We start from the raw sequence: 14,175 nt of genomic DNA, 5'->3' as shown, positions 1-14,175 counted from the left end.
GCTTCCCACCCACTCTCTACTGTGGTCACTGCTACATGTGGACACCAAACACTTGCATGTGGTTAGATTCAAAGCAACCAGTAAAACATGCACACAGAGTTCAGAGCCTCGGTACAAAAGAAAGAAGGGGAAATACCTGATTCACAAATGTTACATTTAGGTTTATATAAATGACAATAGCTTGGACAGATTAAATTAGTTTTCAAGTTTCTAAAGCTAGGCTGGGTGTTGCTGTGGATAGCGCTCTGTGTAAATAAAGTTCTGATTGGCCAGTGGCCAGGCAGGAAGTATAGGCAGTACAAGAGAGAAGAGAATTCTGGGATGTAGAAGGCTGGGGAGAGACACCGCCAGCCGCCGCCATGAGAAGCAACATGTAAAGACACTGGTAAGCCACACGCCATGTGGCAAAGTATAGATTAACAGAAATGGGTTAATTTAAGATAGAAAAGGTAGATAACAAGCAGCCTGCCATGGCCATACAGTTTGTAAACAATGTAAGTTTCTGTGTGCTTTCTTGGTTGGGTCTGAGCGACTGTGGGACTGGTGGGTAAGAGAGATTTGTCCTGACTGGGCCAGGCAGGAAAACTCTAACTACAAATGGCGTCCAATGTGTTGACAAGAGTTTCCACCTAAAACCTGAGAAAAAAGATTCTAAGACGGAGCTAAAAACAGCTTCCTAATTGTCTCTCTCAAGTAAGCGGCAGCCTGCCGGTTTGAGCTTCTATGGTGGGTTCCTGGCATGTGCGTCTGACCTTCAGTGTGGCGGGAATTAGGAGTCTACAAGCAGCACTTTACTCTGCTGCGTGGTAGATTTAGCCTTTGCTAGTTTAAAAAAAGAAAAAAAGTTTCTGGGCTATGCACTGCTTTGATAGAACTGCTTCTGATAGTTGATGGTACACACGGCTCCAGACCCAGAGCTGGCAGTAAACTGTACCACCGCCATGTTGGGAAACTGAGGTGGGTGGAGCCAGCAGCCACAGTGGCATTTCAGTCTTACAAAGATGGATATTACACAGAGAATCTGGTGTGTCTTGTCTTTGGGATTTTTAACCACAGAAAAAGATTTGATCATAAAAGCTGTTGAGTTAAACAAAAATGTAAATTTTAAAGGTACCTTGACTTTGAAATTTGGATATAAGGATATGTTGCTTTGGAAAGGAGTCTCTGCTTTTGTTTCCACAGAAAGCCAGAGGCTGTGGATTTGTTCCAGATTAAGATATATCAGGTTTGATCAGCCAAGACCACCTGAAAGGTCTCCGATGACACCATGGCCCAGATGATCTGACATCCAGAATGGTTTCAAGGCAACTGGCTCAGAGGTTTACCCTAATGGACTACTCTATAATCCTAAAATTTTCTTTGTGTCCCCATAAGATACAGCGCCCCCCTCCAGCAGGAAGTAGTAAGAGAAACTACGCCCACATTCCCAAAATTATCAAGCTGGCTTTGGAGATGGAATTGGCTCACTCCTTCTCTAAACCCAGACATGTTGCTAAAAGAAAAGGTTAAGAGATTCTTGTGTCCCAAATCAGAAGAGCCCTCTGGTGTGGGACAGAAAAAAAACAATATTTTTCTTTAAATCAGGTTGATTATAAATGAGATCTCTTTCTAAAGAAGAAAGGGGGATATGTTATAGATATAATAGGATAAAAGGGTAGATTAGGGAACTTACTTCTAAAGAGCAACAACTTGTTTAAAATGTTTTACATTGGTTTAGATTTTAGTCTATTGATACAAATTTAAAGTTAATTTTGTTATACTGTGTGTATATTTCTACTCTTGTTTAAGGTATTATGCTTGTACAGCTCATTTAAAATTGTAATGGATAATTAAAAATAGATTAATAATTAGTCATCTATGATAATCATACTCGTAGCCATGTTAGTTAAGTCTTCTAGGTATACACAGAGATATTTCAGATAGATAGGTAATCTTCAAATACTTCAAAGACCTACAGGATATGGCATTTAAAATATTTTTAAAATTTAGACTTTCTGGACAGTGAGACATGTCTGCTCCTGGCAACACCGATTTACTTCAGAGACAACGATGGGCATTGAAGACACTTCATATCTTATCTTCACCTTGGCAAAAATAGCCATTTGGGCAAGAAACTGTTCTTGCCTGGACTGCTTGATCGACTGGACATGCAGGACCCATAGAAAGGTGACCAGTAAACTTTGCTTGACAAAATGGTCCTTCAGGTTCCTGCTTCACAGAGGAAAATGCCAGACATTCTACAGGACACTGAGAGAAGTGACCAAAAGACTCTAGCCCTGTGGGCTGAAGACAAATGCCCCAACTTTACAAAGGAACATTAGGTGACTGTCCAGGCTGCCAGCTGTCTCTGTCTACTCTTGCAAGACTCCTGAAAAATGCTTACATCCTTCTCCTGGTTCTCAAGTAATATTATATCCTTCTGAGGTCTTTGATGTGGTTGAAGACTATATAGTTATAATTTCCTCAGTTATGATACAAGATAGTTAGATATAAAACCTTAGACTCACAAATATAAGATAGATAGGATATCTTCTTTAATATTGTAACTGTAATTCTTGCTAGATAATTGTTTTGTTATATGTAATTGTACTATGTAAAAGTTAAAACCTTCCTTTAAAAAAAAAAAAAGAAAAGGGGAAGTGCTGTAGATATCGCTCTGTGTAAATAAAGTTCTGATTGGCCAGTGGCCAGGCAGGAAGTATAGGCAGGACAAGAGAGAAGAGAATTCTGGGAAGTAGAAGGTTGGGGAGAGACACCGCCAGCCGCCACCATGAAAAGCAACATGTAAAGACACTGGTAAGCCACAAGCCATGTGGCAAAGTATAGACTAACAGAAATGGGTTAATTTAAGATAGAAGAAGCAGATAACAAGCAGCCTGCCACGGCCATACAGTTTGTAAACAATATAAGTTTCTGTGTGCTTTCTTGGTTGGGTCTGAGCGACTGTGGGACTGGTGGGTAAGAGAGATTTGTCCTGACTGGGCCAGGCAGGAAAACTCTAACTACAGGGTGTGGTGATGCATCTGTTACTGAAGCCACAGAGGTGGAGGCGAGAGGATTAGGAGTTCAAGCCCAGCCTAAGTTATATATAACATGTCTGAGGGCAGTCTGGGCTATATGAGACTCTATACTTTAAAAAAAAGTCAAGGGGCTGGAGAGGTGGCTCAGAGGTTAAGAGCACTGGCTGCTCATCCACAGGACCTGCATTCAATTCCCAGCACCTACGTGGTGGCTCCCAACTGTCTATAACTCAAGTTCCAGCATCTCATACCTTGTGCTGGCCTTCATGGTGCACAGACACACACACAGGCAAAACATACATATACACAAAGTAAATAAGTCTTTTTAAAATGTCATTAAAATTACATGTGTATAAATATAAATTACATGCTACACACATAAAACTTGAAAGTAGTGCATGAAGAGAGACACACAAAAGGCCACATGTTGTACAATTACATTTATATGAAGTGGCTAGAACACATACATCCACAGAGAAGGTAGACTAGCAGCCACCAGGGGCTGGAGGAGAGGAAGACAGGAAGCCACCTCTACTGGGTTTAGAGTTCCTTTTGGCCACAATGCAAATGTTCTGGATTTGATAATGACAATGGCAGCTACCCCTGAGAACATACTAAAAAACATTAAAGTATACATTTTAAAGGAGTGAATTCAATGGTATCTGAACCATTGCTTAATAAGTTGTTATTAAAAATTAATTTTGGCTGTTTACTTGTTTTTAAATGGAGCTTTCAGAAATTTTTCAATCATTTGATATTTCTGCAGGGTAGCACTAGACCACCACTTGCTGAATCTACTGTCTTTTTTTCCATGTGTGTGTGTGTGTGTGTGTGTGTGTGTGTGTGTGTGTAAAAGATGTCTGTGGTGTGTATATACATGTACATATCTGTGAATGTGGACATACACCATCACATGCATGCGGAAGTCAGAGGACCCTTCAAGGCTGCTCTACCCCTTCCACTTTGTTTTAGACAGAGTCTTTCTCTTTTGCTGTTTGCCACTTCTTATGCCAGGCTAGCTGGCCTGGGAACTCCCAGGTAGTCTCCTGTCTCAGCTTCCCATTTTCCGACTGGTGCACCAGGATGACATACAGACTTGGGCTATTGCACCCAGCTTTAAGGATTCTGGAAATCCACACTCATCTTCATGAGCACAGTAAATGCTCTACTCACTAGCCATCTTCCCAGACCCTGAACTTAGGTCTTTAGGCAAACGACACCTATCTGGACCTGTTTCCATCATTAACAATGAGCATATGAGATGCGTTTCTACTGTCCTAGTTTATAAAACCGTACGTATAACATGCACAAAGACAAACAGACTTTCCACCCAGCACTGATCCCCTCAAACTGATTTTTAACAGAAGAACTTATTTTCAACTCAAGTGCTACTGCTCCATGGGTTGTCAAGAACCGACCTAGTCTTTCAGTATGGGAAAGGCTACATGGAACAGCCTAGAAACCAAAGGATAGAATAAGCTCAAACTGGGATGTGCTCACCTCAACGGCCTGGGGCACCACACATCGGCGAGGGCCATTTGGCACACCTAACTGGCCAAAGGCATTGGATCCACAGGACAGAACTTGACCTGTTTCTGCAAAAGACAAGCATTCAGATTACAAATCTAAGAAGTGAGACCCTGTGACCAACAGGGAGCCATGGATGAGAGGAGGCAGCAAAGGTCCTGTGCCTCAAAGCCTTCTAGCCACTTCCCTTCTCTTATTTCTCCAGACTAAAGATTTGGGCCACTCTGTATCATTAACAGCAGATTACCTGTGCAAAGCACTTAGCTCAGGGCCTAGTATTAGAGTGAGTGAATCTTATTCCCACTTTGTGTTTCCGCCCCACTTCCCATGTCTCCATTTGACAAATTCTGTGCATGCTCTAGGCCTTTCTCCTCCCTGTCCTTCCCCATACACTTACCTGAAGAGTCTGTGGGAAAGGACAAAATATGTATGCTCAGGCAAGTAAGAGATCCCCCTGGGAAACAAGTCTAGAGTTTGGAAGGCAAATGTGGACCAGAGGAATGTTAGAACCACCTGGCTTCATAATTAGCCCTGTCCTCCAACTTAACCTGACAGTCTGATTTACGACTCTGACCACGTGGTGCCTTTCTCACAACTGGCTGCAAACAGTGCTTCTTTCTGCCTCTTATGACCCTAACACGGGCCCATAATATGTACTTCACTAAGTGATCGCTAGCAATGAAATTCTTCATATGGAAGGAACTTTGTTTTCCAGAGCTAATCTAGCCAGGGCCTCATGCATGCTCAGCAAGCTGCCTCTCCAGCCAGTCTGGAATCTGATAATTACTATCAAACTGGATACATTTGGAACTCCTCTGCAAAAGAGAAATGGTGACAGCTGAGGCATACTGAGATACGGGACAACAGTTCATGAGACAGACGATAGGCGCTGTTCTGGAGCAGGAACCATTGCGCATTGCAACAAAGAACAGTACAGCGAGTGTGGCCGTGAGATGAAGGCAGCAGACACAGGAACCTCTGTCGAAGGCTGTGTGCAAAAAAGCTTGGGACTTTTGCTACATATCTTGGAATCCACAAGCATTAAGAGGCAGAAACTACAGGTGGTCCTTTAAACCCAGACTGGCCAGCTAGGAAGGACAAAGTTGAACAGAGAAATCAATTCACAGAGTAACAATACCAGCTGCTTCCAAAAGAATTATTCTAGCAACTCTTTAGTCATAACTCATTCTGTTACCTATTTCATAGAGAACAAATGTTTTCAAGGGGAGATTGAAAAATAACTCAGTGGTAGAGTCCATGCCTAGCACACATGAAGCCCTGGGTTTGACCTTCAGCGATGTCGCCATGGAAGCCCCTCAGTGGGAAAGACCTGCTCCTATTGCTGTGAAATTCCTATTCCCTCATAATTAACTAGCACTAGCTAGTTTTACATCAACTTGACACAAGCTAGAATCATTGCAGAGGAGGGAGTCTCAACTGAGAAAATACCTCCATAAGATCTCGGCATTTTCTTAATCAGTGACTGATGGAGAGGGCCCAGCCCATGGTGAGTGGTGCCATTCCTGGACTGGCGGTCCTGGGTTCTATAAGGAAGCAGGCTGAGCAAGCCATGGGGAGCAAGACCATAAGCAGCATTCCTCCATGGCCTCTGCATCAGCTCCTGCATCCAGGTTCCTGCTCTCCTTGAGTTCCTGTCCTGTCTTCCTTTAACGATGAACAGTGATACAGAAGCCAAATAAATCCTTTCTCTCCCAAGTTGCTTTGGTCATGGTGCTTCATCACAGCAATAGAAACCCTAAGACATTACCCATAATAACTCTTAATGGCACCGCTGGCCAGCTAGACTAGGCACATAGCTCTCATGAACTTTGAGGACTAAAAATGACCACCTAATGAGATCTGGTCCATCCCCCAGTTTCTGGCAAATGTATTCAAGCCTGATCTCCTTTATAGTTAAAATTCTCCTTATAAAAGGTACCCTGCAATTTCCCTACATAGCCACAGAGAACACTTACTGGTTTTAGGGTTTTTTGTTTTTCTTCAAAAGTACAGAGGCTCTTACTTAATCAGGGTCCTCCTCTACACTGCTATCACCCAAAGCCTTGGTGGTGACATTTACCCAAGAGTGAACTTACCTGTGAGCACGATGATAAAATCCCAGCCACAGGCCACCTGTCGTATTGGACAACTAAAGAGAGGCTTGCAAACGGTAAAACACAGGACATCCTCCGTGTGACCGAGTCCCAACTGCCCATCTTTATTCAGGCCACAAACAAAAAGTCCTCCTCCATCTGCAAAACAGAAAGCTCTGTTGGGGGATATCTGATCACACTGTGAACCCTAAGTTTGCATTTGCATTAATTAAATAAAGTTAACCTTTGGTCAGGAGGCTGAGTCAGCAATTAATTGACAGAAAGTAATCATAGAGCATCAGTGGGCATCCAGAAAAATTAGAGACACACACAGGAAGTAGCCAGGAGGGATTTGCAGTGGAGGCTTTTTATGCTTTGGTTGAGCAGGAAGACACTCACTCTCTTTCCGAGACTTCGGCAAGGAGAGAGGGTCAGCTAGTTGCTACTCTACCTCTTTGAGCTAGCAGGTTTTCACCCCAGCTTTTGAACCTCAAGTCTTATTTATAAACAGAACAACAGAGTTTTAGATAAAGCTACCTTTAGTGGCAGCTACAGGGCCAGTGCCTGTGGGAACAGAATCCCCACCAAGCTGCAGCCTGAGTGGCCAGGCCACTGCCAAAGAAGCAGGCCAGTAACTGTGGAGATGCAACTGCTGGCTGAAATAGCAGTGAATTAAAGTGCAGCCACTGTGCCACAGTTAAAACAACAAAGCTCCAGTATCACCATCGTGCACAGGGAGAATCACAACTCCCAAAGTAAGAAAAAGTTACTGTGCATTATTTGGAGCCACAGACAAAAGACTTCTTGCCCATGTTAATGTTATTAACTGATGTATGCTAGTGTGTTCCAGAACCAAAGACATCAGGCCGAGGGCTTCAAATCTCATGTATAAATGGAAACTCCCAGTTCTGTAACAAGTGCCAATCAATCACTAAATGGAGCATCTATGATCACAGGAAAGCCAACATCAACGCAATACTTAGAATGTGCCAGGAACTGTCCAAAGAGCTGAACATGGGAGACCTTTCACACATGTCTAGGACCCATAATACTTTGAAAGGAACAGTTCAATTTTAAATTGTTTGAAGGTGACTTTAATGTAACAATAATTCATATATAATACAAATGCCATTCTTACGCACAGTTACTTTCTATCAGTAATTTTGGGCATTTCTTTACAAAGGAAGGGAGGAATCCATGATGACAGGAACACCGAAGACCTGCAGAAGCCCTAATACAGCCTGAAAACACCCTGAGTTTATCATTATTATCCCCATGGGACGGGTGAAGAGAAAAATTGAATGTGCTGGTTAGCTTTGGCTACCAACTTGCCACAACCTACAATCAGGTGAACGTGACTGTGGGACTGTCTTGATTAGAAATTGAGATGGGGAACCCACTCTGAATGTGGGCAGCAGCACCATATCATGGGCTGGGCCCTTCACTGTGTTAGGGTGAAGACAGCTGGCCGAGTATGAGCCGCAAGCGGGCTATGATGCCTTTGTTTCTCTGCTCTTGACTGTGGAGGTGATACTTTAAGTTTCTGCCTTGACTCCCTGCAATAATATTAAGTCAAACAGACCCCTTCTCCCTGCTGCTTTTGGTCAGGCATTTTATCACTGCAATAGACCTAAGAGTAGAACACTGTGGGGTATTAGGGAAATACTGGCCAGAGCCGTAGAGCGAATGAACGACAGAACTGAGGACAGGGAGTCTGAGCCCTGCTCCCATTGTTAACCAGATGCCATACAGCAGCCTTTACTAAGCTGAAACATGTGTGGCACCCAGCGCTCTCAAAATGAGGACGGAAAATTAAGGACAAGGGAAGGTTCCTGATCTCGAGGGATATTCCCCTAGTGGCAAAGGCTTCAAAGTCAAACTTAAACAGGTTATAACAGGTCCACTAATTTGCCTTATGGCCTAAGCCTTCCTCTCTGAGCTTTATTTGCATAAGGGGTTAGGGGAAGGGAACTTAGAGAACTCAGAAGCTCAAGCTCTGACAAGCTAGGATTCTCTTAATGGTTATTTGGCTCCTTCACAAAAACAAATGCTGCTCTCTGAGAAAGACAAAAGGCCAAAAGATGGTGGTGAGGTAACATCCACGAGCAGAATACCTCGACACAAAAGTGAGAACTACCTGTGACAGCTGCAGAATGGCCCCCTCCTCCTGTGATGCTCTTGATACACCTAGGCCCCCAGAAGTCACTCAGCTGCTGGGGCAGAAGCACATCTTCCTTATGGCCAAGGCCAAGCTGCCCGTAGCTATTTGCACCCTGGGGATAAAATACAACACAGATGAAAAGCAATCTGAGAGCCAAGCTGTCAGCATCCACCTACCTGTCAGTGTCCCTCACCCTGACACACCTCTCAGAGCCCGTGACATCTCACACACCATTCTTAGGAGGCAGTCTTGTGCAGTCTACATAGAGAAACCAGGCCCATCTGTGAGCACTGCGATTTCTGTTTCAGAGGCATATTTGGCATCCACAGTTTAGCCAACCACATGGCTCACCTTTCCCTTCAAGTACACAACCCTGTTCTAGTTTGTTGCTGGGGGGAGAGGGGAACAAAATTGATCTAGGGAAGGAAAGGGCAGAAGCCATGAAGAACACTGCCTGTGACTCACCGGTTCTCTCCACTAACTTTCTTATACAGTCCAGGCCCATCAACCTAGGGATGGTGCCACCCACAGTGGACTGACTGGGCCTTCCACATCAATCATCAACCAAGATGATTGATCACAGACTTGCTCAAAGGCCAATCTGATCAAGGCCTTCAACTGACATGTCTCTTCCCAGGTGATTCTACGTTGCATCACAAGGACCAATCAAGACTAAAATGTCTTTGGGAATCAGTCCAAGGATCCCCTCTGATAAAAGCTAATTATCTAGGAAAGCTGAGAAAAAAAAATTAGGTGGGGGATGAGGGAAAAGTCAGCAGGAAACACTCTGTCTGGAATCAGTTTTGCACCCCTCCCTCCCCACATCCTCACTGGGAAGCAGGCGATCAATAACTTTCTGTATTTATTCAGTTCACTAAGGATGCTGCACCCCAAACAGGAAGCATTGTCATTTACCTGTCCAGTACAAGACCTAGGCAGTGATCTCTAAAGGGCTTTTCAAGTATAGCATTTGACACCTCAAAATTCAGATCCCCCTTGTAGATCTACACTATCAAGTCATTCATAGTACAGGTCTAGGGATTCAGCAGAGCAAGACAGTGCTGGCCTGGCATGTTCCTAGGTTCAGTCTGCAACACTGGAAGGAAAAAAGTCTCTAGTCTGAAATCTTTACTGCTAGGTTACCTAAATAGAATTCAGTATATATACAAAGATGCTATAAAGATGACGAGGGCAAGGTCCATTAAGTGAAACAATAACATCTCTGTGACAAAAGATAAAACACAACAGTGAACAGACACTGTAAAGAGCCTAAGGCTCAGTATGTTCCAAGTTTTCAAAGCTTGTCATATTCAGTCAAACAAGGGGAACCCACAAAGAGAATCTCCTTAATACTTCAGAAATTCCTCTCTTCAAGTGTCTACTCCCAAGTTGGTTCCTTTGGAGGTGAGTGGTGGAGCCATTTAAAGCCCGTTTTGGGGGCCCCCGAATGAGAAGGTATGATTTAAAACAACTACCAAAGGCCAAGGCATGAATACAAAACCCACACTTACCATCCTGTCTGCTGGGTATTTCCAGCCACCTTGAGCAGCAGGGCTCCAAGATGAAGAATAAGCTATGCATGGGGCACAGGTCAAGAAGGCCTTGGGAACAATACAGCTCCAACTAAGTGCTTCTCTGCATACATCACAGGCACCTTCCATCCTCACAACTAAGGAGCATTAGCATTCATTTTACAGATGAGGGAACTAAGGCCCAGGGAGGCTCAAGAAATGATCCATAGTTACAGAACTGGGTGAGCAAGTCAGAAGTCTGCTTCTTTCATTAGATCTCACTTGTCAGTAAGAAAATAAGGATGTATTCAGAACCAGCCCAAGGCTTAAGCGGCATGACTCTAGACTACTACTCACCTCCCTCATTTCATCCCCATTCTCTTCTTCTTTGCATCATTCCTTGGCACTACAGTGTGTCTTGCCTACTCGATTCATCTACCTGCTCTCCTAGAAACCATGAAGGCAGGCAGGGGCTTGGTCTTGCTCACAGCTATTTTCCTAAACCTGAAACTGCACTGGCCAGGTGTGGATGTCAGGCACAGGTCTCCATCCTGAAAAGGTCAAATGCAACACTCTGTGAAGCAGAGAGCATACACTGGGGTTTCTAGCCAATCTGGTTGCCCCATTACCAGGCTTGCAGAATGAGGGACACCTGTGAGAGAAGCCAGGCAAGAGCAAGCTGAGGGTCATGCTATGTACCAATCTCTGTAGTGCAACAAGAGGCCTTAGCCTCAATATAAAGCTGGGTAAAGGAAATTTTAATATACCCTACAGCAATTATGTTATGATCCTTCTTTACAAAGGATCCAGACAGAACACACACACACACACACACACACACACACACACATCCTTGTGTTCCTTTAATTTCTATGTAATAGAAATATCACATAATATCACAATATGGCTGTATTAGAGACACAATCTTTAAAGGTTAAATGATGAGACTATAAAGTCCAGTCCATCTATTGTCTCTTCCTAAGATACCAAGGATGCCCACGCACAAAGAAACAACCGCTTTGGCCTCAGAGAAACCGAGAGTGCCCACACCTTAATCTTGGACGTGTAGCCTCCAGCACTGTGAGAAAATACATTTCCATTGTGTAAGACCCAGCCTGTAGTTTTTGTCACAGCAGCAGAAACCAGCTAATACATGCACCCTGACTGCACAGCAGGAAAAATACCCCAGCAGGCCTCCAAGCACACTAGTAAAGGGAGGTTCAGCCTCGTTTCTGTCTCTGTTCATTCAAGGCTTTCTCTGTCAGATGTTTCTCCTCTGCCAAAGAGACAGCAGTCTCCTGGCTGGAAAATGACAGGCAGCAACACTTTCAGTTATTAACCCCGCCCCCACCTCAAGTGCTACCTCAAGGAGAGCCAGCTAGGCCGTGCCATGCTCTCCCTCCCAACAACCCTACACGCAACAAGTGAAAACTATGTCAATAAATACTAATTTTGGCAGAAACACAGGTGTTATAACCTCCTCTAGTACAGGAAATGGAAACCCTTTACATCTAAATATTTCCCAAACATTAACACATAGTTGTGGCACAAAGGTACTCATTCATTCGTTTCATCCATTCGTTCATTCATTCATTCTTTAGTCAACAAATATTTCCCTGGGTTCTACAGGATGCCAGGCACCAAGAGAGAGAATGTGAACACCACTAGCTCAGTACTCTCAGAACACCTCCGCTGTAGCCAAGGAGACAGCCGTTAACCAATCATGCATTCCAATTACAATTTTGGCATTTAGTATTAAGAACTGCAACACCCAACATATGCTTCCTGCCACGCATGTCCCCCAGACTCGCGAGCATAAAGCCTCCTCTCCAGTCACACCATAGGATGACCATGGTTCTCTCAAAGCTCAGTGCCAAACCTAACCAGCCCAGACTCCCACGCCCCCAGAAAAGATCTGATGCGGTCACAGCAGAGTAACAGCAAATACGCAGGGTCTGCGCGTTACGCCGGCACACTCCACAGGCCTCACATCCACCGGATGCTCCCCAGGGTGATGGCGCTGGAAAGGAGCCTTCCATCCTCCAGGCAAAAGGAAGGCTCGATGACACAGGTGGCCCCACGGGCTCTGGCACCAAGCGATCTTCTTTCTGTCCAGCCTCCACGCTGTCTTCCCTGGCGCTCTGGCGGCCAAGGGCTTTCCCAGCATGGACGCTCTGCCCTGAAGGTAGGGTCCTCCCGAAGTGCCTCCGTGCCCCTAGTCCTCATGCCACAATTAGCAGCAGGTCCCTCCGGCACCGCGGGGAGACCCTCCCCCGCACCCTTGCCTCCCTGCTGCAGCCCAGAGTGCGCCAACCCAGGACCCTGGCTTGGGCCTCTGCCTCCCAGTTCCCCCGCCACCCACGCAGACGCCAGGAGCTCCCGGGTCTCCGCGCCCCTTAGTCGCTTCCCGAGCCCGGGGGCGGAGCCACGTACCCAGGCGAAGAGCGCGGCGGTGGCGGAGTCAGCCTCCGAGACAGAGGACTCGCGCGCCATGCACACGCTCCGCCGGCGCTTCCGGGAGGGGCCGGCACGGGGCGGGGCCGCGGAAGCCTGGGGCGGGGCGAGTCCGGGAGCTGGGCGCGGCCAGCGGGACGAATCTAGGCACAAAGCGGGGCCCGTGGGCGGGAAGCCGGAGGATGCTGGGGACAGTTCTTTCCCCCAGCTCCAAGGAACTCAGCCAAAACACTGTCAGACGGGACCTCGCAGCCTCCAGGCAACACACCCGTGTGGGAATGTCTTCTGCACCCACACTCGTGATGCATTACGCATCACGCTCAGTCATCCATCCAGAAAGCTCTCCACAGGCCCCATGCTGCCCAGAGCGGCTGACTTGACCCGGATGACACAGCGTGGTGGGGAAGGGAGCTGAGCCTGAGGGTGGGAACAGTCCTGTCCGGAGTCATCCCGAAGCTGCCTTGGCCTGCTTCGCTGTGTGTTTGGGAACCTGAGAGTACTGGGTGGCGGTGATCGCCATCTAAGCCTGGCCCCACGGCGCCCCTGGCAACACCCGTAGAGCTGGCTATTGTCTGTTGTGCCCCTGAGCTGTCCCTACCGCCTACAATTGCCTGCCCTTATTCTAGTGATCAATATGAATAATTCTCACCCAAGATAGATTTTTCATGCAACACAGCTTTTGTCGACGCTGTCATGATGTTGGTGGGAGTTAAATAGTACAAGGTACCAAAGCGCACTGGGAAAATGGAATTTGGAATCTAGAGGTGGGGAGATAGTGTCACATTCAAGGCGATGATCTGCATTCTGCATTCGTAGCTCTGGTCTCTCTGCAGACAAGTTTTCTTCTCTCCCTGGGCCCTCACATTGGAAAGTATCTCAGGGAAGCTGCTATCCAGTCTCGCCTGTTCACCGTCCTCACACTCTTTGGTTGTTACTGCCTGCTGGACCTCGTGAAGACAGACCCTGGTCTTTTCTCCCCCAAACTGTGGCATCTTGAGAAGGTGGGTGGTGATACTTAGAAAGACAGACAAGCCAGGCAGAGCTTGTCCTGAAGCCCTAAGAGATCCAGGGTAGGTTTTCTATTGCGGTTTTGACCACTCCTTTCTTTCTTTTTTTTTCTTTTTCTTTCTTTCTTTCTTTCTTTTTTTTTTTTTTTAGCTGAAGATCGAACCCAGGGCCTTGTGCTTGCTAGGCAAGTGCTCTACCACTGAGCTAAATCCCCAACCCCCTTGACCACTCCTTTCAAGAGTGTTGTAATAGACTGTCACAGTAGGGTGTAATAGACGTCCTCTCTCCTTTTCAGCAGTTCCCAAAGCAATAAATGCCAATAACTCACACATTATAAACTAAGGTGGGTTTGTGCAGATCTTGTGCATATTGTCACAGTCTCTGTGCTTTCCAGAAAAAAC

At 45.8% G+C, this 14,175-nt stretch overlaps 1 protein-coding gene across 1 annotated transcript in view; it reads right to left on the bottom strand.

Annotated features, from left to right (window-relative positions):
• The window catches only part of Sergef (secretion regulating guanine nucleotide exchange factor), a 217,781-nt gene extending 204,952 nt beyond the window's left edge, over window positions 1-12,829 (bottom strand). Inside the window, 4 exon segments of the mRNA XM_036180522.1 lie at window positions 4,521-4,615; window positions 6,644-6,799; window positions 8,778-8,913; window positions 12,746-12,829. Of these exon segments, the coding sequence (XP_036036415.1) occupies window positions 4,521-4,615; window positions 6,644-6,799; window positions 8,778-8,913; window positions 12,746-12,805 (447 nt within the window). The 5' untranslated portion in view covers window positions 12,806-12,829.
• Between the last annotated feature and the right edge of the window lie 1,346 nt (window positions 12,830-14,175).

The sequence above is a fragment of the Onychomys torridus genome, chromosome 1 (genome assembly GCF_903995425.1).
Source record: "Onychomys torridus chromosome 1, mOncTor1.1, whole genome shotgun sequence".
Classification (NCBI taxonomy): Eukaryota; Metazoa; Chordata; class Mammalia; order Rodentia; family Cricetidae; genus Onychomys; species Onychomys torridus.
Note: the sequence above shows the minus strand (reverse complement) of the source record. Positions and strands in the feature narration are given on the sequence as shown.